Genomic DNA, 25,894 nt, shown 5'->3' on the forward strand with positions numbered 1-25,894 from the left:
GCCCCGCCCGCCGGGCCCCGCGGTGCGGCGATAGGCCGGCCGTTGCGCGGCGGGAAGCGCGCCGTGCCCGCGGCTGGGCTGCCGCTGCCGGGTGCTGCGGGCGGCTCGACGTTGTGCCCGGCTGGTGGGGCCGCCCGGGGGTTGTGTGCGGGGGAAAGCTGAGCGTGAGCTGGATGCAGGGGAGGTGGATTCGGCTGTGACGTGCGAAATGCGAGCGAGGCGGATTTCGCTCTGTGAGGCGTCGCTAGAAATCAAGGTAAAGCCAGAAATGCTCCGAAGTGGGCCGGGAGTCTACCGGTACCCAGAGAATCACGTCGTAACATCCCGAGTTGGAAGAGACCCACGCGGACCGCTGAGGCCAACCCGGCCCCAACGGCAGCACCGCAACCCAAACCTGCGGCTGAGAGCAGTGTCCTCCCGGCAGCCAGTGCCGTGCCTGCTGTGCCGTGCCTGCTGTGCCGTGCCTGCTGTGCCGTGCCTGCTGTGCCGTGCCTGCTGTGCCGTGCCTGCTGTGCCGTGCCTGCTGTGCCGTGCCTGCTGTGCCGTGCCTGCTGTGCCGTGCCTGCTGTGCCGTGCCCACCGCCCTCTGGGGCACGGCCTTTCCCTGATATCCAACCTGAAGGACGGGAGCAGCTCGAAGACATGGGCACTGAATGCCTGCTCTGCACGGAGCAGATGGGGTTCACTTATAGCTGTGCTACATCGCTGAGGAATGAGACAAAGGTAGAAAAGAATGACGGTTTTTTGACCCTGCAGCTGCATGAGTTCGATTGACAAAAGCCATCCCTTTGGTGTGCAGTGGTGCAGCCAGGCACGTGGATCACTGGATGCTGTCTCAGCTCTTCGTGGCTTTCTGAACTGAAATGCGGATCCATAGGAGTGCAGAGCTCTGACAGCACTCACATCGCAGCAGCCATGTTGGTGACATGCAAGAGCCTGATGGACCGTGCCTCCAGGAACAGCAGAATGGCCAGAAGAAGCATCTGGTTTAAATTACACAGGGGACAGGAATAATGGGTAACACGTTCTGAGAACTGAAGGAGTCCCCAGGGCTTTGCTCAGAGGAACTCACAGTAGTTCTGTCCCAGTGGCCCACTGCTGAGGTTCCAGCAAACTGCTCAACATCTGCAGCTTCACGCTCCTCCTGCTCACCGTGTCCTGGCTGTGGGATGTGGTGGTGGCAGCTCTGGGTGCTCCTGCACTCCTGTGAGAAGGAGGCAGGCAGAGGCTGAGAGGTATCTACACACACTGGTCAGCCCGTCCCCAGCAAGGAAAGCAGCCCCTGCATGCAGCCTGTCTGCTGTCCTGGTGTCTGCTGTGGAAACGTGTTCTCTGCCCTTGCTACCAAAGTGCTACTGCCCTATCTAGGCTCCCATGGGATGCAATTCCTGCTGGCCCATTTTTTTCCCCCTGTGCTGTTTCAGGTGAACTCCTTGCACAGGCCTTCTGTCATTCTTTCTAGTTCCTGATCTCTGTGAAGATGTTGCAGCACAATTTTTTTAAAGAATCATATTTTCTTAGAATGGCTGAAAGTGACCTTAAAGATCATTGCGTTCATTCTTGTTGTGACTGGCAGTATCAGTTGGGTGCTTAATAAAATCCTTAAACTGAGAGACACGTTCATCTCAGTTATGTAAATACTGTGTGAACATTTGATTGATTCTGCTTTTAGTCTGATTTACCAAGAGACAAGGCCTGTGTAGTCACATTGTCTCACCTTCTGCTCTTTCCTGTTCATCTCCCAAATAATTTCTGTATCTGTGAATCTCAACAAAGTTTGATGGAACAATAGAGTTCTTCAAGATACAAAGTTCTTACTGGTGTTGGAAGCTAGATACACCAAAAGTAATGCCTCCTATCTTCCATACCAACTACAACAGATACAACAGATAGCACTGTTTGGCGGAGCAGATTCTCAGCTTGCAAAATGCTGTTTTTCAACTTAGTCACCACCATTAGCTGTGCATTTTCACTAGCAATGAACAAAAGCCTGCATGCTGCACTTGTAGAAGTCCGCACCAGCTGTGGGGATCCATGGCTGCCATCACCACTGCTGACATGCATCACCCACAGCCTCACTGTGCTCATATCCACTGCTTGGTCTCAGGAATGCTCAGCAAATATTGGTGAATGTTGCTGGGTGCCAGCTTTTCCACATGGAGGAATTTGATTCCATCCCTTTGCTCCATATGGAACTCCCATGTCAGATGTCATTCTGTCAGGCTGTCCCTCTGCTGCCATCTGTCATATGACAACAGAACAGAACAGAATGTTGGTGGGAAGGTTCAATCTGCTACCATTCCACCAACACCCTCCTCTGACATCATGGGCCACCATCATAAAATAGGAGGCATTACTTTCAGGGCATCCCTCGTAGAATAAGAGCGTGAACTCAGCACTCAGCTGTTTCTGTAGGCAGTGCAGAACCGATGCAGCACACTGGTCTGCTGCAGGAAAGTGGGTAACGGTGGGAGGAAGGGACAGCATGGCTGAGGGCATGCGGACAGCACGAAGGAGCTGCTGGGGAATGGGCCTGTTGGAAGGAACTCAAGGAAAAGCTGTTTTGTTTTGATGGGAAACATCAAATCGACTCCAGAGGAATGGCAATTAGACCAAAATCAGGAGGGTGGGGTTTTTGTTCTCCCTCATTTTTGACATCTGTGCAGTCACTGAGCTGTTCTACCATTTGGTTCCTCCACCAGAATAAGGTGAAGTATTCGAAGTGTGTCATGTGGAAAGGGCTGCAGGTTGTTATTTATGAAAGCAATTTTGTGTCGGAGTGGAAAATGTCACAGTGTGTCCAAATCAAGTTAAATCTAGACTGTTGTATCTATTCCTTTTATTCTTGCTTCAGAAATAAGCGACTGGGAGGGGAGCACTGGGCTCAGCACCAGTACTGGATGAGAGAAGGGTCCCATTAATGCCTCCAGCACAGTGCCTCATTTCCCAAAGGCTCATTCAGAACAACAACAGCTCATTTTTTGCACTGCATGAAAGCCACTCTTGCTCCGTGCTCCCTTGACAGCAGCAGATACCCTTCCCACATAAGCAGCTCTTGTTCCCGTCTCCCAGCCTTCCCCTGGCTGTGGGCAGGCAGCTCTCCTACATTTGGGTTAACAAAACCTCCATCCTGGCTGCACCCCGGCATGGAGCACCCTGAGCTGTGCGGGTGGCAGGAGCAGGGCTGCCTGCAGGGTGCACTGCCGGCACAGCCTTCTGCTGCAGCTGGGTTACGTGGGTTTGTTCAAAGCATAGCCATAAAGACGCCAAAATACGATGACTGCGGGCACGGCGGTGCCGCTGCATTGTACAAAATTAATCTGCACCCCTGTTAAGTGCCTGCGTTGTTAGCGACGCCGCTGGAGGACAAAGCGAAGCCGCTGCTCCAGCGCTGCAGAAATAAAGAGCTGGACGGGTTCCGCACTGAGGTTTTAATGTGCGTGTTCCCATGGGCCGCAGGACAGGTCCCGGCTGGTGATCTTGCAGTTTGTCCCATTTAAACGTGAAGTTGATGGAAGGCGAAAGGAGAGGTTGTGCCGCCGCTCAAAAAGGCGTCCTCTGGAGCCCTGAGCCCGCCGAGCTGTTTCACATGAGGCAGGGTATGACTCATGCTCATGAAAAGGGCAAAGAAGATTTTTTTTTTTTAAAGAAATATATCGCAGTTAAATTAGTTTAGACAGCATGACATCAGAGAGTAATTAAATAGGTTTGTTGGAATTCCGTTTCCAATTCCTGAGTTCAGGTTTGTAAAAGATTTCTGAGCACCTGCAGGTCTCTGTGTGTGAAATATTTTCACTGGAAAGGATTCAAAACGTTAAAAAAACCTTTTAACACAGAGGCAGCATTACGCCATTCTTCCTTCTTGGAAAAAAAACCCCTCCGATTTAAACAGGACTCCTTCAAGTTTTCAGTCAGTTTTACAGAAGAAAACGAGGTGGTAAACTTTCTCTTTTCAAGAACAAGTCCTTTACAGCCGCTAACTGAAGTCAGGGGAGAGCGCGTCTGAGTTCATGAGCATTTCCACTATGGGACTGGATACGAGCACTGAACAACGAGATTTGAAATGTTTTAATCTCAATCGAAAACCATTTTTGCTGACTTTGGTTTTTAATTTCTTTCATGTTTTCTTCTGCCAAACTGGAGGAACCTTTCCTGATTTTTTCTTTAGTGGCATTCAGAGGAAGACCAGAGGATGAAAATCCTGCATTTTCTCACTTTACTGCTTTGGCATTTGACTTGGCTGTCTCTGGATCTAGTTCCTGGAGCACTGAGTAATTCTGAAGCAGGCCAGAGTAATCCAGGGTCTAAAACAGATCTGTTAAAAGCAGAAGGAAAAGAGAGGACTCCCTCAGCACGGGCAGGCACGCCACGGGCTGCGAACCATGGATTTAGCACCGGGACCTCAAAGGCAAGGACTAAAAGCAGTGCTGCTCAGGCTGGAGCTCTGCTGGCCAAGAACGATGAATCGCAGAGGGTTCTTTCAAGAACAGCAGCCACGGAGGCAAAGGTAGGACATCTCCCGAGCAGACCTTCTGGAGTAAGGACGGTGACTCCAAAGGTCCCAAATCTTAGCAGCAAGGCGGCTTTGAAAAAAACTGGCACGAGCGGTACTGATACCAGTTCTTTCAAAACGAAAAAGACTAAAGAGCCTGTCACCCAAAGGGAAGCTAAGGAAACTTTCAGACAGCCCCCCATAACGCCACATGAATACATGCTCTCTTTGTACAGGACTCTCTCAGATGCAGAAAGAAAAGGTGTTAATGGAAGTGTAAAACTGGAGGCTGGACTTGCCAATACAATAACCAGCTTTATAGACAAAGGACAAGGTAAGAGGGGAGCTCGCGTATGTGGGACAGAGGGATGCCTGAGTGCAAGGCTTACTAGAAAATAACAACTGTGTGCTGTTAAAGTCAAAAGGCTCTTTTTAGCATAAATGAAACTGTACAGCTTTGCTGTAGATTTTGTCCTTATCTAGGTGAATTTTTCTAGAGGCAGAATTAGATGGTTGCGTGGCAGCCAAGCAAAACACGAGGAGAAAATTTTAGATGCATATTTCTGAAAATCCATCAGTCCTTGCATGTTTAAGTGTTTAAACTTTAATGTTTTTATCCTATGCTCTTTCAATAAGTAGCTTCTGGAAACTAATGTTTGATTTTATTGCTAAGTGTGCCTAAAAATACATTCTATGCTGAGCAAGGGGCTGTTCTGTGGAAAAACACAAGTTTCAGTATTGGAGGTCACCCCAATTTGTTCAAGGATGAGTTGGGAGGAACTACAATGTAGACCCAGGAGTTGTTATTGACTAGTGTTGGTGTACCTGTATGAGCTCAGATCTCATGCTTTCGGACACCACCAGCCTTCTAACCGCAGAAGCTCATAGCTAAGCATGGGCTAATAAGAGTAAATAACTTCTGGGACTCCCTAATTTGCGGTTCAATGTTATGGTTCCAAATTTTTTGGAAATTTGGCCTAGTGTCTGCTTTCACACAACACATAACCAGGCTCCCAAAGAAAGACGTTCACCTTGCCGTTCTGGTGGGAGACTTATCTCCATGTTGCTTCCGGTGACATTAATGAGAGCTTGGTCATGGACTTAAGGAAGCAACATCGGCCACAGCTAATTACATAATAGTGATTGAACGCTCAGCCAGGACTGGATTTGTTTGCAGTTTAATTAAGAATAGTTTGGCTTTTGGGACAGGATGGCACGCAGCTGACCAGTGCTGTGTTCAGACCCTTGGCTCGCCACTGGAAGGCGTTGTTTTTTGAAACACTGATAAAAAGTTGGCTTGGCCAACTTATTCCTCATTAGTGCTGCTCATGGGTTTAACCAGGCAAAGATAGCATCAGGTTAAAGGGAGGCACGTTGTTCTGCCCAACTTGGAAAAGTTGTGAATCCTGTGGAGCCAAGTTAATGAGGCAATTATCCTTGTGTCCGGCAGTTCCTGGGGGATGTTGGTTTTAAAGGACTAATTGACTATTGTGTTGTCTAAGGGTAATGTTGGAGCCAGCATGAGGCCCGGGCACCACTGAAGCCCCAATTCACTAATTTAAGTGGGATGGAAGTGGTGAATAGGCCCTGTGAGTCCTCAGACCTTATAAATGACTGTTTTCCAATTGGCTAATGGCTACTTTGAAGCTAGAAAATGCCCGCTGGTGAAAGAGTTGACATTTCTCCAGGGCAAGCTCAAGAGCTCATTTCCCTGATGAGTCAGTACATTCTTCTAGGTTCCTGCTCAGAACCCATCCCTTAGACAAGAATTGTTCTTTCTGTTTAGTGGGCTAACTAAGGTAACTTCTAGTCTTATGGGGGAACTTCAGGAACATTGTAGAGAACTGAAAAACTAGCATTGCTCTGTGCTTGATTTAAAAATGTGTGTGCTTTTTTTAGATGAGCGAGCGCCAACCATAAGAAAACAAAAATACATTTTTGACATCAGTGCATTAGAAAAAGATGGCCTGCTGGGAGCAGAGCTTCGAATATTGAGGAAAAAGCCTTCTGATACCTGGAAGTCTCATTCTTCTGGAAAAACTTCCCAGGTGAGATTATTTAGTTGCTCTACCAACAGACAAGCAGCAACACTCCTGGACTCTCGTACTGTCAGTATCACAGATACACCAAAATGGGAAGTGTTTGACATCTGGAAGCTTTTTAGGAACTTTAAAAACTTGGTTAACTTGTGTTTTGAACTGGAAACTTTTGACAGGGGGAGAGCGGTTGATCTCAGGACTGTGGGATTTAACAGAACGGGAAGACAGGTCAATGAAAAGGCTCTCTTCTTGGTATTTGGGAGGACAAAAAAAAGGGACTTATTTTTCAATGAAATCAAGGCTAGATCTGGCCAAGATGACAAAACCGTGTATGAGTACTTATTCAATCAGAGGCGGAAGAGAAGAGCTCCTCTAGCAACACGGCAAGGGAAGAGGCCCAGTAAGAACCTGAAGGCAAGGTGTAGCAGAAAAGCCCTCCATGTGAATTTTAAGGATATGGGCTGGGATGACTGGATAATAGCACCTCTAGAATACGAAGCGTATCACTGCGAAGGTCTTTGTGAGTTCCCCCTTAGATCCCACCTAGAGCCCACCAATCATGCAGTTATCCAAACTTTAATGAACTCAATGGACCCCGAGTCGACGCCTCCAACTTGCTGTGTTCCAACCAGGCTGAGTCCTATCAGCATTCTTTTCATTGACTCCGCAAACAATGTGGTCTACAAGCAGTACGAGGACATGGTGGTGGAGTCGTGTGGCTGCAGGTAGCAGAACAGTTGCTCATGTGGATGTGTTACGAAAGGCAGTGTGACGCACTGAACATAACCTCTCCTGAAACAAGGTTAACTTAATTTCTTACCTCTAGGGCACGTTTACAAGGATTGTAGCACCAAATCCAGCGATTCTGTACGTGTCTCCACCATCTCTCCACTGTGGGCATATTTCAGTGGTATTCGGACGCTGTCACACAGCCCAGTATAAAGCCGTGTGTTGGCAACACAAGACTGGCTCTAACTAAAGTCTATGACAGGGAAGATTTGACCTCCATGCCTCTAAGTACCTGCTTTTACTCTAGAGGCAGTGTGTAAAGATGGTATCGGTGAGCTGTGACCTGTCTGAACAACATCCTTGAGACTGAGTCCCGTGTGCGTTGTCTATGAAGAACTGTAAGGAAATAGTCCTGATGTCTAGAAGGGAAGGTTGTGTTCTGCCTGCTCCCATCTTGGTGTAAATAGTTGTGCTGCAATGTGATTTCTTTCTGATTAGCTCTCAAAACTATGCATATATAAAAAGGAGTAATTAAATGTAATATGTTGATTTAGTTTTAAGTTGTACATGGAGATGGGTGATGCAGGAGGTATTACTTTCCATGTATGTTTTCCTGCAAGCTACATATCTTTCTTAACTATCCACCTTTCCATTATTGTGTAGCAAGATATATTACTCTGTATAAGGTCCAAGTTGTTCTCAAATGCTCCTAGTAAAAGTGTTCAGTTATGGCATAAGATGTAATAAATTATTGACACAGTGCTACATTGTGCCTAGCTGTCCAACTCTGCATAATTATAATGCTGGTAAGAATTTGTTTTAACGTTTTTGTACAATAAATACAAGTGAAAGGGACTTTTCAGAGCAGCAGAATGCTGGAGGTATGCATAACACGTTCATGTATTTCACTTGCCTCTAACTGCTGATTGGAAACGTTGGAAGAAAGATCTGAAAGCACGCCGTGTTTTAGTCGGGTGTGGAAGGACACCATCACTTGTGTACCTGGGGCTAGGATGAATTATGCAGCTGATTGCAAAAGAACTGTTATCTTTTCACTCCACACTCCAACAGCTGCGTGTTTGCATATCTCCTGTATCTATTCCAGGCATGGATCATACATTTGTTCTGGGATTTCTTTTTGTGTGATTTCACCTACATAACCATTCTGACATTTGAATGTAGGTGGATCAGGCAGGATGTGGGAACCATTGGGAATGACTGACATGGCTTATCAATAGTTTAGTTACAAATGCTAAGGTCTTTGTTTTGCTGCAGTGTAAACCAGCAAGCCACACGAGTTCCTGGGTCTGAACTCTGCTTGCTCAGCATCACTGCCAGGAGGTGAATATGACCCCAAGGTCCTCCTGCACTGACCCCAGGCTGAGCCTGTTCTGACTCACACTGATGGAAAGGGTGTTAAGCACCTGCTCGATGGCCACAGAGAAGTGGTGACCAAATCTCTGTCCTTGTTTGTTCTCTGAGATAGAGCTCTGAACTGCTGGGTCCTTGCAACAGCTCACAGCACCTGGTGGCTGCAGCCCAGCCACAGGCACGTGGACTCCCTGGGCAGGCAGAGTGTGCCACAGCCTACAGTGGGGTGATAATGAGAAACACTGCAGAAAGCTTTCATATGTGTGATGTCTTTGCAATAGCTTAGCACAGTGATTGCTGCCTGCAGACCTGGATGTAACTCAGCCCAATCCATGCAATAACACAAAGTGAAGCGGGTCGGAACACTTGACAGAAGTAGGGTGACTAAGCAGCATGTTAATAACACACACTTAGCATTTGAAGCTACCCCATCACACACACCTGAGACATTCTGGTGCTTCATGGTGTGTATCGCGACTCAGGGCTGTGCACAGGAATCTTGTCTGCCTCTGGGCCCCAGGTGGGCTCTCCACAGGTCCTGCTCCCCACAGCTGAGGCCACTGCCAGGACCACAGCAGCTGACCACAGCTCTGCTGCCAATTGCCTGTGGGCTTTCCACACAGCTTCAAAACAAAGAGTTTTCAATCCTAAGCTTCACCACAAGCTTCTATCTAGACAGATTTTGCCTTTGTTACAGGAGAGAAAGCATTCTCCTGCCAGGCCAGAATCAAGAAGTGTTCTGAGCTCCCTTTTGCCCATTCTGCTCCAGTGTTTCTTTTCTTTCCTTCTGGCTGCCTTCTAGGAGGCTGGCATGCAGCACTTCATGCTCCTTTCCCCATGCTGACCCCAGCTGTGCTCTGCAGATGTTGGGTGACTGTGAGGAAGGGCATTCTCCTGCACCAGTGTGCTGCTCCCATGCCTGCGCCTGTTTGCAAGCTCCCAGTGGAGCCTCTGCTCTCACGTGTGCCAGACACAGCCGTGCTGCTCCAGTAACAGCACCAGTGCATCACTGCCCTGCTTGGAAGGTTCAGAGAAGTGGTAATTATATATGGAGTTTAAATCAGCATGTAAATGGAAAAGAATGCCAGGATTCTGTGATTATCTCAAACCAAACAGAAAAATTAAAAGAAACACTGATGTATAAAGGTCTAAAAAAGTGCTGGTTGAAAAAGATCCAGAGTTCTGGTAGGTAGTTGAAATGAAGTTTAAACAAACTTTGGAGACACTTCAGTGCTACAGTTAGCTCGTTACCACACCAAAATCACCAGGTCCTGGGTTTGGCCTCACCAGGGCTGTTGACTTTCACTGTGGTACGAATGCATCCCAGCCCTTCAGTGCTTTAACGCTGCGATGCCCGAGCCATTGAGGTCATCTGGTGCAAACACCTGTCTCTGTAATTAATTGTAAGATATGGAATGGTTATGATCACATAAATCTACAGTGATGAAAGCCTGCTTGTCTCAAAGCTGTTTCTGTTATTCTTATATCACCCACAACTTCAACAGGCACAACAAGAGGCTGCCACGATGAGCTTTTTTTTAGTAGCTTTAATTCCATATATGCATTCAATTTCTACATTTCAGATCTTGTTATCTGGAGTGAAAGTGGAAACTTGTATTGAAGCTCCCAAGGAGTGGGATTGGTGGCCATTTCAAATGTTCCTGATCGTAGAAAACCCAGAAGTAAAGCCCAGATGGACACATTTGGGCCTCATTCCTCTATGAAAGCAAATGTTCGGGGGCAGAGCACAGTGTGGGACTCCACACACAGCAAAGAAATTGGGAAGGACCAGAGGACCTTGGGACCGCAGAAGTTTGGCACCGCTCCCTTTAGTGTGGTCATTATACAACGTGCAAAGATAGACACCCTAAGTTATTGTCACAGCTTTCCTCCCGTGGGTGAGGCGCTGTTAGCAATGCATGGCTGAAACGTGTGGAAACCTGAGCTGTAGAGCAATGCAGGTTAAAAGTTCAGCTTTCCACCTTTATGATGGCAGGTCTCACTCTCTCACTGAGAATGCCTCATTTGTATTTACTTTTTAGGGTCATTATCTGTCCCACGAGAGTCTTTGTGAAGGTCCAAATTTTCAAATAAACAGTACACTATAAGACAGGTATGTGTGGATAATTTTTGTTGTATTTGGCTAAAATATGGGTACTAAGCTGAATAGGTAAACATAAAAGTATGCCATTTAAAACAATGCATTCCCATTAGTGTTTGAATATGTGCCTAAACTCCATGTACACTTTTACATGGTTATGTCATTTCCTGTGTAAAATGTGCTTGTTTGTGCAGCAGCCATATGAAAGAAGCAGTAACCCGCTATGTGGGCTATTTGAAGCTTTCTGTAAGAAACATAAAAACCCCTTGACCCTTGTATAATAAAAGGTGTTAAAAGATACTGCTTTTATAACATCTTAGCCAAGACTAATAAGAATGTACAGAGAAAACAATTTTTTTTTTCCTCCATAGTCCTGGTCAATCACGTGTTTTTTTTATGAATTTACTGTTGCTGTTGGGTAGTAAAACAATATTTAAAAATAAAATCGCGTGAGCTTTCATTGCTTCTCAACAAACTTAATGAAGAAGGAAATCTTAACATTCTTTGAAGAACAATAACCGCAGTGCTGTAAATATGCTTTGCTGAGTGCTCAGAACAGCCCGTTTGTTGCCATCCCAGGTTTGCTGATATTTTTGCTATTATTTTCTTCTGCAGAATTCGTTCTGGTTTTCTGCAATGATTACATTAGCTGAAGTAGCACAACCAGATTCTGCTTTCCCTGGTGCCCTCCTCAAGCTGCACAGAGGAAGGGCTCTGTTCACAAAGAGTGCTCGGCTGGCTCTGCTAGCAGATGGGAGATGAGCTTTGTGATGGGATTCCCTGGGAGCCTCAGAGCAGTGCCTTGTGCTGGGCTTTGCCATTCAGGAATCAGGGCTGAATCACAGAATGGCCAGGGTTGGAAGGGACCTCAAGGATCACGAATCTCCAACCCCCTGCCACACGCAGGGCCACCAACCTCCCCATTCAATACCAGCCCAGGCTGCCCAGGGCCCCATCCAACTGGCCTTGAACACCTCAGGGATGGACGGGGCATCCACAGCCTCTCTGGGCAGCTGTTCCAGCACCTCACCACTCTCATAGGAAAGAACTTCCCTGACATCCAACCTCAATCTTCCCTTCCTCAACTTGAAACCATTTCCCCTCATCCTGCTGTTATCTCAAAGAGTTGATTCCCCTCCTGTTTGTAGGCTCCCTTTAGGTACTGAAAGGCTGCAATGATTCACCCTGCAGCCTTCTTTTCTCCAGGCTGAACAAGCCCAGCTCCCTCAGCCTGTCTTCATAGTGGAGGTGCTGCAGCCCCCTGATCATCTCTGTGGCTCCTCTGGACCCTCTCCAACAGCTCCCTGTCTTTCTTGTACTGGGGAATCCAGACCTGCACACAGCACTGCAGATGGGGCCTCACAAGAGCAGAGCACAGGGGGATGACCGCCTCCCTGTCCCTGCTGGCCACCCCTCTTCTGGTGGAGCCCAGGATCCCATTTGCTTTCCAAGCTGCAAGAGCACACTGCTGGCTCATGTTCAGCTTTTCATCCATCAGGATTCCCAGGTCCTTCTCCACAGGGCTGCTCTCAAGGCCCGCTCCTTCCAGTCTGTAGGGATGCCTGGGATTCCTCCGGCCCAAGTGCAAAACTCTGCACTTCGCTGTGTTGAACCTCATCAGGTTCACCCAGGCCCACCTTTCTAGTCTCTCTGAATGGCATCCCTTCCTTCCAATGTGTCAACTGCACCACTCAGCTTGGTGTCATCAGCAAACCTGCTCAGGGTGCACTCGATTCTGTCATTGATGTCACTGATGAAGATGTTAAAGGGCACACAAAGATGTTAAAGAGCACAGCCTCTGCCCATTGTGCTGCCAAAGCAGCGCCATTAAAATGAGTGCAATACTTCTGCACATTCAGGTACTGTCTGCTTGCTTTTGACAAGATGCCATTTATCATTGATAATAGCCTTTTATTGGAAGAAAAAAAGAAAAAAAAACAGCTGAAATTTGTATTTTGCTTGTGCACATGGCTTTAAGACATTCATCTTTCTCCAGAAATGCTGAAAGAGAAACACAGCTTGGGTCCGGCACAGGTAAAGAGAAGGGGCTGTGGGTCTTCTCCTGACGTCTCTTCTCCAAAGGTGCAGTAACAACACTCACAAACTTCAGGCAGCAAAGCTCATCTCATTGGTGATCAGATGCCAGGAGCCCACAGAAAAGGGAGAGGGATGGCATGGGGAGAAGCACAGGCAGGAGGTGCTCTAAAGAAGCACCCCAGGGAACCTGGAGAGGGTTGGCACATGCCAAGCAGTGAAAAAAACTTTCCTCTGTACACTGGCCAGTGGCTCTCAGTGGCCTGCAAGCTGCTGAAGGCTCAGAGCAGGAGCAGGATGCTGACATCCAGCAGAACCAAAGAGCTCTGCCAGCAGCACCGCACAGCAGCGCAGCACCACTTCAGCACAAGGACTGACTGCAGCTGTGTGCGCTGCTGAGGAGCATCCAGAGCACCACAGCTGAGAAACCTGAGTCTGTGTGAGGAAGCACTTCCATTTACGAGGCATTCAGATGGATGGTGAGTTTCACTGCTGGGCTGCAGGCAGGCAGGCAGTCTGTCCCAGCACAGCAGGCAGTCTGTCCCTGTGCAGCCTAACATCAGAAAGACAACTCATGTGGCTCTGGGTGCCCCTGAAGTGCCCTTACTTTGTTTTTTTGGTGTTTTCCACTACACCCTTGGCTCTATCTGATTCTGAGCACTAAAGTGGCTTCACAGTCAATGCAGTGCTGAGTTGGGGGCTGCTGGGAGGAGCCAGGCTCAGAGCTTCCTCTCACTAAGGTCAGGTTCCTGTGGGCCAGGGCTGGATCCCTTCCCTGCAGTGTTTAGAGCCACTGGGAGACACAAGGAGAGGAGTGGGGACTGCATACCCCTCACCCTGCAGGAGGGAATGGAGCAGCTGCCTGGGCACGGCTGAGACAGAAGCCTTTCAGTCATACCTCACAGGGAGCAATGACTGCCCGGGTCTGTGACACCAGGAATGCAGACAGAGGACTTGCACTGTACATTGCCACATTCAGCTGAGCCCTTTAACTGCTGGGCCCTAAGATAAGCAGCTGTGTTACAAAAACATGGATACTGTAGGTATGCTGTGAGGACAGCTGCTGGATGCATCCACCAGGCAAGAAATACTGAGTGTGGGGAGGGAGAAGGGAGGAAGAAATGGCTGGAGTGACTGGCGGCAGCACTGCCAGCATTTGGGCTCTGGGCATACATCCAAACCACCACTCCTTCACGTGAAGGTGTTTGCAAGAAGCTGTCACTGCTGTCAGTACTTTCACAGACCCCTGAGCCACAGCCTGGTGCCCAAGCTTGGTCAAAGCATCCAGTGACCATAATCCCTGGCCTCCACTTCACAGCATCCTCAATGGAACTTCACCCTTGAGGTGGGGTGGGGATGGAAGACCAAATATTATGGAAATGGGACAAGCACATTCTTTTTTTTTTTCAATGGAATATCATGTGATTATTATCCGATCAATAAGTCCCAGAAGATATAAGAGGCTGGTGGGAGTTTTTCTGAGGTATGCAAACTTTAAAAACAGATCGATTCTTCGGAGCGCTAAGAAAAATGACCTGCTATTTATCTCAAAATATAAATGCAGCAGAGCTATCTTTCTCTCCAAACGTTGCAGTATTTTCATCAGAGAAAAAGCCATATGAAATAATTCACTTCTTGCAATAGTAATGAAATATTCCCCGTGCCAGTAAGATAAGAAAGTGATGAGGAGCATGTGCTGGCACTGTCCAAGTTTTTGAACATTTAACCTCCACCATTAAGCCTACTGATTTTTAATAAATCTTGGAATTCTGGGGAAATTCCAGAGGTTTGGGAGGCTCTGGAGAAAAGGAATTCAATTCAGTACTATAAAGGGTTGCTGTGTTGACCCAGCAATTATAAGCAAATAATGGGACTGTTGATACTGACTGAATCTTACGATGTGAACAAAGGATGGTAGTTTAATTCATAGGTGATCAGGACAGGATGAACAATTAAGATCATTTGGCCAGACGAGCTGCACACCCCAGGTATAAAATTTTACCTGGGGACCCCGCATCTCTGAAAATGCCATCTCAGTTTTCACAGCCATCAAGGCAGCAAACACAACTGTAGCAAGGGCTGGGAGAGAAACAGAGAACAAATGGGAAAACAGTGTGCAGGCACTCCAGGGATTGACACGGCCCTTGAACGCTGTGATATGGCAGAGCTGGAAAAAGGCAATAAGAAGGATGGGAGGTATGAAACAGCTTCTGTGAGAGGAGTAATGAGATAGAGTGGAGCTCCTCTGAGAGAGGTGGCTGGGGCAAGAAGGAAAGGTGATGAGGGCTAAGAATGTGGATGGGGAGCAAGTTTGTTCCCAAACGAGAACCACAGTGCCCTAAATGACACCAGTTCTGGACAGGGTTGAAACAGAGGTACTGATTCCTACAGCGTAGCCCCAAGGTACAGCGCCCGGCCACTCGCTGCCTGGATGTTAAATGTCTCCATATGTTAAAGAAAAACTGACTGCACAAGTTCATGGAAGAAAGCTCCATGAAAGCTGCTGGGCACGAGGCCCCCCTGACTTCCTGAGCCACTGCAGCTGGAAGCTGGGGAGCTGTGATAGCAAAACACCGCTCCCCATTCCTCCTGTCCTTATTGTCTTTAGAGACCCATCACTCACTGGAGGCAGGCTAGATGCCCCCATGGTCTCACCTGACAAAAACTATTCTCATGTTCTCCGTGGAGACCAAAGCTTCCAGGGAAATTGCACAGCAGGACCTCCTGGCTGGAGCTGTTGGGCAGGGCGTGCGGAGCCTTGGCCACTGCCCTGGTGGAGAAGCGTGGCTTTCTGATGTGGGATCTCTTTTCCCACCAATTTGTTTTTAAAAGGAAGTCTATTTTTAAAGTTCCTCGGAATTAAATGATACTACATAATAGCTGGGTATTACATATTTGGAAAGAGAGATCCAGGATTGATTTAAAGACCAGAAGTTTTAAAAAGCTCACCACAGTCAGCTCTGAGCTAATTCTGTGAATATTAGCACTTCATTTTTTTAATAAGCAGCTTATTTCTACCTACTGTCCAGTTTCCACTTTGACTCTGTGAATTGGCTTCTTTGTCTGCTATGCTGAAAAACTTATTCCCAATGGCATTGTTCTACCTATACAGATCGTGATGAATTTTTCTCTTTTCTTTTATATGGAGAACATAAGTCAACTTGGTCGTGCTTTTGCTGTGCTGTGTACCTTCCTTACCAGATTCTTGGTTTGTTTTTTTTTTTGTCTTTGGACATTTTTTCCATTTCTCCAAATATTATCTGCAGCATTGAGTGCCAGGTCTCATTTAACTTTGGGTTACCAGTGACAGTCTCATCAATGCCACAGACACAATACTATTTCTGTACCTTTACTGGATTGTGACCTCCACTATAATCCCTCCCAGCTATGGTTTTCCACGTTAGGAGCTCAAACTCAGCTTTCCACTATGATCAACACTGCTCTTCCATTGCTGATGAAAAACTTTCCATCTCATAAGCTCTTGCTTTGCAGTTGAAAACCCTTGTTTACAGACGAGTTAAAGAGCAGCTGAGTACCACAAAAAGGTTTCTGTCTGACAAGATTTATTTCATTCCTGTTAAAAGTAAAAGTTGCCTTGTTTTTTAGGACGAGGCGCTGATACAAGGCACCAGCTCACGAGCTGTGTCAGCAGCAGCCCCAGAAGCAGACCGGTGCCTGGCAGCATTTCTCAACACCTTCCTGGGCTGCCAGGGCAGGAGCTCCTCAGCAAGGGATTATAGACAGCAGTCTGTACTTCCCAAATGCTGACCAAACCCTGGGCAGAGAACTGACAGATCCTCTCCTGCAAACATGCATTTGCTAAATCCCTTTTTCTTGGGACACTCTCCAGACATGTCGAGATGTGAAGATCAAGATGCACTCCTGTTGGCGTGGATCTGAAGGTGACATGAAAGCTGCTCTGGGACAGAGATGTGATTGGTACGGGTCTTGTTATCCACTCAGCAGTGCCCACAGGCACCCTGCTCTCCCTGGAGAAAGCTGGCTGTCACAAGGAGACCTGGGCAGCAGGCTGTGTTTGGCGCTGCTGCCTGCAGTGCTGGCAATATGGTCACTGCTCACCTGCCCAGCCCAGCAGTGGCGGGAGGCACTGATTTTCTTATTGCAATGTGGGCAATATACTGCTGCTATGTGAGCCATCCCACTGCTTAGTCCCTCCAGGATGCTTCAGAGCAGCAGGAGCCCAAGCCACAACAGGGGAAAGCTGCTTGCTACCCTCCCAACCTGGCCCTCTCCTGAAGCTCTCACTGGGAGCTGTGTGAAGGGGGGAAGAGGGACTGCTGGGCGGTGGGGGTGTTTCTCTGTGAAAATTGTTCAGCCTTTGCTAGGGGGGACTGACAGCACGCCCCTGATAGATTACCCCGGACAGCCAAGCCTTTCCCCGTATTATATGGTTTTGATCACCAGCATAAATGTACTTGGTATAAAACAGAAGGTCAGGAAGGTTTAAGACATGGTATATGAGAAAACATTTTCCAGATTTCAGCTTCCTCCAAGGTAATATGCAAGTGTAATTAAAACAGAACCTGGAAATATAGAGTACAGTACCCTATTGAAAGTGTGTTGTATGAGCTGAACTCCCTTCATTGATAGTTTTCCAAAACACACAGCTGCAATAATCTTTATCCAGGAGAAGGGAATAAATTAAGCCTGAACACCTCTGCATATAGTGCAGTACAGTGTATGGCACTGCACCCCATATAACCTCCTCGCGGTAATGGAAAGCCAAAGGAGGCTCATGTGGAAAACCTCTCTGACCAGCAAACATTTTCTTCTTCAGAAAGCATACAGATGGGAAGAAAAGCTCATGAAGCAGAGGCGGCTTAAGTACTGGGATGTCTTGTTCCTGAAGCTGTCTGCTCAAGTCGTTGAGGCTCTGCAATGGCAGGGTGCCAAAGCACACTCCAAGCTTGACAGGTGGGGAGGGAAACGTTCTGGGCTTGCCCCAGCAAACAGTGACTGCTGACAGAAAGCTAAAGTGAACAAATAGGAGTTTATCATATTTAACAGTAGCAGCAGCCACCAGGATATATAAGCTTGGAAAAAAGTTATCGGGTCTGACTTTGACCTCTCCTGGATGGAGGGGGAAGTCATGGAATTCAGACTTTGCTCACGAGGCTTCACCAGGCGCAGGCAGCAGCGAGGAGCTGGGTGTCACATCTGTGTCCCTCCTGCAGGGCTGCTGTGGGACAGGGGCAGCTGCCGCCTGCACAACAGAGCAGGGACCACTTTGCAACCCTGGCCGAGGAATTCCAGGTCAGGGAACGGATTTCTCTCCTTGTCAAACCTTGCAGGATCCATCGGGTGTTGGCAGGACTGTAATTCCACTGAAAATTCACTTTTTGTATTTTTCAAATAATGTTTCGCCTGGGAAGCAGCGGTGGCCAATGTGTTCATAGTGACACTCTAAACTGAGTGCTCAGTCTTATGGAGAGGACTAAGCATCTTTATGTTAATAATAGAATTAACTTCCATTAAAATTCCTTTTTCAGCAGGTAATGTCGTCTCAAAGGTGGACTTGGTCTCAAAATGTCCAGATATACTCAGTATGCAAAGAAGAAAGATTCTGTGAAAGCAAAGTTTGACAGATCCGTTATAAATCATCAGTTCAATCCTTGAAATGCTGCTTTCCTTCAGCACAGAGCCTGAGCTAGAAAGCCAGCCGAACCTGGGTTTCCCCACGCCGAGTCAGATGGCCCCTCACTTCGTTTGTGGGGCTGGGAGTTCTGGGAAGAGCAGTGCAGAGACATCCAAGTGAGCTCTGGAAGAAGTCAGTCCACATTTCCCAATGCTCCGAGGGCCCGTTATCGCTGATTTGTGCTCAGCTCCTAAAAGGGCACATCAGACAGGATGCAGTGCCAGACCTGCGCTGGCTCCGTTGGTACATACAAGGCCCTTTCAGAACCTGGGGAAGTATGCTGCAAAGACAGTCAAATAGCTGAGGGGCCAGCTGGCAGTCTCGTAGTGTTGGCATTGAACCAGAGTTAATAAGACCTGCTGGACCTGAGCTGAGTTTTTGCAATCGGGTTTCTCTTTATCATGATCTCCAGGGTGCCCTGCAATATCCATACAGACTGTATTCCCTCTTGTTATCTGAAGGACCCCAGCCCCACTTGTTCCAGATAGCATGGAGGGATCCTGTTTCTCCATATGTTCATTAGATTTCCTTCAACTTTTCCTCTGTGGAAGCAGCAACACACGGTTAAGAAGGAAAATCAATATAATGTTAAATTCTGCAGTTAGATAGGAACTCTAGTCTGATTAGAGAAAAGGCTGGAGTGGAGAGAGCTGTACTTTTGCCCTAGGCTGAGCTAGGTTTGTCTTTGGGAACCAAGGAGCTTCCCCTGGAAATGTTGGGACAATGATTGCCTTAGGTTGGCTTTGATTCTTCATGAGACCGAGAGGAGAAAAAGCTCAAGAAGTTGTCATGGAACTATCAGACTATTATGAAAAGGTTGATTTACCTGTGCAATTACTTTTTAAAAGACTGAAATACATGCCTGCATAAAAATGACCAGTGAAACAGGAAAAAAGCACGTTCTGTGAAAACATCTGAAATAAAATCAGATGCTAACAGGAAATTAAGAGGACAGAAACGTTAAAATATTTTCAAATGCCTTTGTTTAAAAGCTATATGTCATTTCTTGTCTTTGTAATAATGACAACGGTGCTAGCTTAGGATAGGTGAATGCACATGTCTCAAAGCATAATAGCCCAAGGAGCTCTGTGCAGGATTGGACAGAAATCCAAAGAAATAAATAGAGAAAGATTGTTACCTGTCAGAAGGTCTGACTGCAGAGTGGTCAGCGTAGAAATTATCACTGCTGGAGAGGAGGAAACGTAACAAGTAAAAAATAGCAAAGGTGTTCATTGAGGTGATTGATTCTTAAGTCTAAAAAGTAGAGAATTCAAGAAAGATTTGGCCTGGGGAATTCCAGTTTAGCAGATCAGGCAATGCCTACCATGCTCAATTCCCAAGTGCAGCCCTTCATCCTTCAGGCACTGCATTGCTCACTGAAAGACGTGGGCATTCTGCAAAGCAGAGGCGTCGTAGGACCTGGATTGCTGCGTCACCACATTACGTCTTGTATTTTTTACAAACCTGCTTAAAGTGTCTTTCTTAAAGGCACTATAAAGACCCATTTAAAAAATAAAATAAGAATAATAATTGTAAAAGTCCACTTCGTTCTTTGAGAAAATCACAGAATCACAGAATGGCCAGGGTTGGAAGGGACCTCAAGGATCACAAAGCTCCAACCCCCTGCCATGTGCAGGGCCACCAACCTCCCCATTCAATACCAGCCCAGGCTGCCCAGGGCCCCATCCAACCTGGCCTTGAACACCTCAGGGATGGACGGGGCATCCACAGCCTCTCTGGGCAGCTGTTCCAGCACCTCACTGCTCTCTCTGTAAAGGACTTAAAATCAAAGTAAATAGTAAAGAAGTAAAAATTAGTGAAGAACTTAAAATCTGTGTGTATCCACCAGCAGGGTGAAGAAAAGCCAACTTGCAAAGCTGCATTAAGAAGTCTGATCTCCAGAACAGCCAAGCAAGAGCTTCTCCGCATCTCTACAGATCTTCTGACAGCAAATAGCCTGAGGCCCATTTACTAATGCCAAGCTCTGCTCTAACCTAACACCTTTAGAACTGGACATCAAAGGGAGGAGAACAGGGCTCACACTGAGCATCTTTATGGTAGGTATGAAAAAATTTTCACAGTGGAAGACTGGAATGAGTTTCATATGGAAATGGGGAATCCCTCTATTGAAATTTTTAGGTGCACGTAAAAGAAACATGCATCAGTGAGATCTAAGAATATTCAGTACTGCCTTGGAAGTGGAGGATGGTTTAGGTGATCTTTTTAGCTACATACCTATAGGATTTGCAAATGTTTGTAATTAATTATGCCAACCAAGGAATAACATAACTACCTGGAATCAAAGTCATAAGCTTGCACACCCAAGCAAGAGCAAACATTTTAGAACTAGTAAATCATCTAAGCATCATAGCTGGTCTGAAACACTTCATCTAAAAATGACAGTTCCTCCAAACTGAAGTTTGGGGCTACAAAAATACTCAGTTTAGACAAGGTGGCATTCTGAGTTCAGCACTGAATTATTGGGTAAAATAGAGTCCCTGTGAGCAGAGTCCAGCAGCTGCCCTATGTTAGAGGACAGCCAGCTCCACCCAGCTCCAAGAAGAACCCACAATGGAGTAGTGCTGGGAGAGCTGCAGACTGCGGGAAGCCCACCCGGGCTGAGTTTGGGAAGGATGGCATCCATGGGAGGGACACAGCAGGAGCATGGGAAGGGAGTGAGGATGAGGGAGAGGCAGGGACTGACCACAGCTTTCATCTTCCATTCCTCTGTGCTGCTCTGGGGAAGGAGGTAGGAGAGGTGGATGGGATCAGTGTGTTTCAAGTTTGCTTTTAGTTCTCACTACTCATGCCTGTTACAAATAGGCAATAAATTGCGTTAATCTGCCTTAAGCTGAGTCTGTTTTGCCCATTTTAATTCAGCTGCCCATCCGTGTGAAGCCACCACATCATGCTAGGGAGGCACTGCCCTTCCTCCAGTCTTTCTTGTGGCATTTTATATGATTAATCAGCAGTTCACTGAGGCAGCAAAGTCAGTTTCTGTTCTGACAAATATTTAATTAACAGATGTCTGAGACTCCCAATTGATAATAGTCAAATATTCCTCTCTTGCAACTCTTCTTTTCTTACATATGCTGCAAATGGACTACATGCAATTAAGCAGGGCTGTGGTCCTGACAACTAATTCAGTAGAAGGTGACCTGAAAGTCACCTATACAGCAGCAAGATTAATCACAGAATCGTAGAATTATAGAATCACCAAGGTTGGAAAAGACCTCCAAGATCATTCAGTCCAACCATCCATCCACCATCAATATTTCCCCGCTAACCCATGTCTCTCAGAACAACATCTAAACGTTTCTTGAAATTCCTACAGTGGCTTACATGGGCTAAAATAAATTGAAATTGTTAAGAAGGAATGTTAGGCACAACTTGGATCTGTGAGTTGTCCCAAAGTGCTTAGTTTCAGAATAGCACCTTAGCACTGAAGAAGTTCCTATATGCTTGTAACTATGCTCTCTCCTGCTTCTGGGCTGTGAAATCATGGTGCCTTGTTGGTAGATTGGATCCTTATTCCGTCTTCACTACCTTGATAACAGGTGGATGCAGATTTTTTCTTCCCTGAGTTTTTCAAGTCTGAACAAGCTTCACCCTTGCCCTTTGTGTGTTGAGGCTTTAACGAATAGGCTAAAATTATATCCTCCTTCCTCTTCTGCACAATAGTCAGCGTGTCAGAATGAAGCCTTGCTAACCAACACAACAACCTGTGCTCTAGAAAATTTTATGCTTCTGCAGAACCAAAGTTAATCCCAAACTGAACACAAACACAAAGCAGCCCATAACACAGTGTCTTCTCCTGCACAGCTTCAGGAAATGTTTTAATTGTTCTCTACATCTGGCTACAATGATCCCATGATGGCTTCCTGCCTGGATTCTGCTGTAAAATACCAGTGCAAGACCTCATCAAGAGTGGTTCAAGCATCCTGGCCTCTCAAAATGGCCTCTTGGGGAAAGAGAGTTTTCCCCTTTGTTATTTGAAGGAAAGGAATCACTATCACTACCTTAGCAGAAGGACTGACAGCAGCTGCAGTTGGGATGGAGGTTTCACGTGGTTTGACAACACAGTTAAGCTGACAGAATAGCAGGCTGCTGCCAGAACAGCCAGTCTGCTCTCCCCACCCTGTCCCCAGCCATGCATTCCTGGCATTCTCTGATCCTAAGAAGGGCTGGTTCATGTAGATAAGTTCATAGAAAATTAATCAAAAACAAACAAACAAACAAACAAAAAAATTTCAGTGGTCTTGCTTCTTCAACCAGCTCATTGGCTCTGCATTCTTTTGATGAGAGCCAGTTGCTAGTGCAGCCAGAAGAACCTTTCAGCTATTTAAAACTCTTTAGTTGCAGTAAACACTGGCACCATTGAACCAGACTTGCAGGAACAAAGAGAGGCCTCTTCCAGCTCTACCCTGACACACGTGGATAATCACTGCACCCATCTGAATGGATGCAACACGTTGGACTGCACAGCACATCCCCAAGCATTAGAGCAAAGGAGCAACCATTCCTGCTGTCACCAGGCTTTCGTCAGTGACAAAGAGCAGACTTGTGGGCAGATGGTGGAGAGTCAACTCCTTTTTTCTTGCTTTCTGCAGCCTGCTTCTCTGCCTTTAGCACACAGCAGTCCCATGCCCCTTATTGGTCACACTTTGAAAATAACCAGTATCAGCTGTTTGGAAGATTCTGCAATTTTTCACTCTCCTTTTTTATGCCTCTGTTCTCCTCTAAACTCAGTCTTCTTTCCTATTCACTCACCCAGTTGCCAACACGCATAGGGCCATAGTTAATGTCTTTGGATGAACGAACACCAGCACTTAGGTGGGAACTTCACTGCTCTGCTGGTGGGACTTCTTGGCGCTGTTTGAAAATGCTCACCCAGAAGGAGCAGCATGCTGAAGACTCACTATGACAGGTAAGACTCATGCAGTCGTGGAACCACCCACCAAACAGAGATGAATGGTAGGAACTTGAGGATAACAAAAATTGCATGAAACATAAAAAGGAGCAGATTGCCAGTGTTCTGAGTGAGAAATCCTCCTCGAGTTGACAATGAAATTCAGATCCACCACCAACTGTTCTGTCTTCACCCTTCACCAGACCCTTTGGATTCAGTCTGGTACGCTGTTTGGCACATGAGATAGATTGCCATGAAATTGGAGAATGAAATAACAGAAAAAAGAAAAAAAAAGGTAGAGGAATCTTAGGTTAGGGCACTAATTTTCTACTACTGAAACATGTCAAAATTCTCCTGTGCATTATTAGCTGAGACTGGAGGAAACCTAGGCTGGTACCAGGAACTGGCATACTCAGTGCATTTCTGACACACAGCTCCTAGCTAGGAAGTATCTGCTGTGGTGGACAGATTACTGCACAGCACTGAGATTCCTCTGCTGCTGAAGTCTTTTCACCATACAATTATATGGCAAAGGGATTCTTGAGCTTCATCGCTTTCAGTGACTCTAACTCGTGGCAAAAAGGAGGCTTCAGAAATGGGTATGCATTCCCCTCTGTTGCCTTCTCACAAAAGAAAAACGGCTGCTATGAATGGCATTCAGCATCGCTATGAGTTGAACACACAGAGGACAGCTAGGCAAACAGAAAGCAGCAGAACTTAGCTCTGACCTTCCTCCTAGAAATGGCAACAGGCACAAGAGCCAAACGAAATAAGAGTGCATCCCTGAGAGAGATCTGCAGCCTGCCGTGTTGCTCGATGTCCAGCACCGCATCAGAACAACTTGTTCAATAAACACGTTGTCAGATAGTTAGACCTATTTGGACAGCGAGTTGCAGTGAGCCAGAACGAGTCAGGGAGCACTGGTGGTGTGTATGGGGATCTGGGACGTCTGAAGGAAGGAAGCCCAAGCAGGTGCCTCCATTGGCCCCGTGAGAGCTGACATTTAGGGACATATGAAAGAACTCTAAAGACTACTGTGGAGTTTTAGGGCCATTAAAACAGGTTCTACTGCCCTCTGGAGAAGCTGCCGTCCCCATAAATGCATGGTGGAAGAGGGGAGAGAATATTATAGCTCCCCAAGCCCTCCAAGCCAGCAAGCAGCCGAGAAGCGCAGCCTTCATCCCCCCCAGCTGCTGTCACACATCTGCAGCTGCCTCCACGCAGCAGCACCGCGCACGTTTGTGAGGTGACGTGGATGCGATCCAGAATAAGCCGTGTAAGCCGGCAGAAGCTCCGCAGCCCCGCGGCAGCCGGTGGCAGCGGGAGGAGCGGGCGGGGCTGCTGGCGGCACGGCGGACCTCCGGCACTGCAGGCTGCCAGCTGTACAGAGACGGGCACGAGAATAAGTGCGGCATGGCAGGGTTTGCAGCAGAGAGGCCTCACGGAGCGGCTTCGCAGGGCACCGCCACCTTCATCTCTCACAGCCAACCCCAAATCCAACCCCGCCCCACAACCAACCCGCTCCCACCCCCCAACCACGCGGAGACGCCCCCGCCCCTCTCCGTGCGGCACTGCGCCTGCGCGGCCCGCGGAGCGGAAGGGGCGGGGCCGCTCTGCCGGAAGTGGCTTGAGGAGGCATGGCGGCGCTGGCGCGGGCCGCGGTGAGTGGCAGCGGCGGGTGGTGCCGCCGAGGGAATGTGCGGTGCTTCGCGGCCCCGCCTCCGGCCCGGCTCCGTCCCTCCGGTCCCGGCGGTTCGCCCGCCGCTCTGTGAGCGGCCAGTTCTCGCCCTGAGCTTACCGGCGTGCTTCGCTGTGAGCCCTGCGCTCTGCACCGCGCTGCCGGGGCGCTCCCGCGGGAGATGCACGGGGCCGGCTCCGATCCTTCAGAGCGTGTGATCCGACAGGAGCCGGGGCGGGCCTGAGTGTTCCCGGCTGGGGCTTTGCCCTTGAGGCCTTCTTTCTGTGCCCGTGGGGCTGTGCCGGGCGGCGGGGATGTGCGTTCCTATGGGTTCTCCTCTGGAGGTGTTGGGGTGGGAGGTGACGTGATCAGGTTGCAGGTTTTGCATCGAGTGGCAGAGCTTGGGTTCACTTGAGGATGGATTCCCTCTCACTCCACTCCTTTGTTCTTTATCATGGATTTGTGTGTTTTTTGTCTGTCATCTTTCAAAGCTGCAGCACATTGCCAGATGTCAGCATAGGGCCTACAAAAGGGAGCTTGGAGGCTGGAGCTGATTTGTGCCACAGCACAAACACAGGGATGGCTGATGCTGTCAGATGGAGACAGGCTGGTGGCAGAAATGCAAGGCCTGTAGTCACAGAGCAGTGCCTGCTTCTGAAAGTAATCCACCTCATTTCTGGAATTGATGTCTCGGGTGTGGTATCACAATGGTGAACCTTCAGCTGAAAACAGCTGAGAGCAAATCTGCCTGAGAGCGAATGGAATGCAGTCAGCTGAGCTCCTGTTTCCTGCTTCAGCAGCTGTGTTCTGTCCTTGCTTGTGGCTCCATGCTATTGCATACCTCTGCGTGCCCCAGCATTTTTCTTGGCCTCTGTGCTCTAATGC

General features: G+C 47.7%; 2 protein-coding genes across 4 annotated transcripts in view; both read left to right on the forward strand.

Moving 5' to 3' along the window:
• Positions 1 to 12: 12 nt before the first annotated feature.
• GDF5 (growth differentiation factor 5) lies at positions 13 to 8,015 on the forward strand. Its single transcript, XM_031605690.2, has 2 exons — positions 13 to 4,826; positions 6,392 to 8,015. Exons 1-2 carry the CDS (start codon positions 4,193 to 4,195, stop codon positions 7,258 to 7,260), a joined length of 1,503 nt encoding a protein of 500 aa, XP_031461550.2. The 5' UTR covers positions 13 to 4,192; the 3' UTR covers positions 7,261 to 8,015.
• A 16,868-nt stretch (positions 8,016 to 24,883) lies between these two features.
• The window catches only part of UQCC1 (ubiquinol-cytochrome c reductase complex assembly factor 1), a 52,883-nt gene continuing 51,872 nt past the window's right edge, over positions 24,884 to 25,894 (forward strand). For 2 of the 3 annotated variants that reach the window (XM_031605675.2, XM_031605674.2), the window contains exon 1: positions 24,884 to 24,992. In XM_031605675.2, coding sequence (XP_031461535.1) covers positions 24,969 to 24,992 — 24 coding nt within the window. In that variant the 5' untranslated portion in view covers positions 24,884 to 24,968. Of the gene's footprint in view, positions 24,993 to 25,032; positions 25,326 to 25,894 lie in introns of those variants that run through there. The other variant, XM_090151965.1, reaches the window with a different exon arrangement.

Source organism: Phasianus colchicus, chromosome 17 (genome assembly GCF_987193195.1).
Source record: "Phasianus colchicus chromosome 17, bPhaCol1.hap1.1, whole genome shotgun sequence".
Taxonomy (NCBI): domain Eukaryota; kingdom Metazoa; phylum Chordata; class Aves; order Galliformes; family Phasianidae; genus Phasianus; species Phasianus colchicus.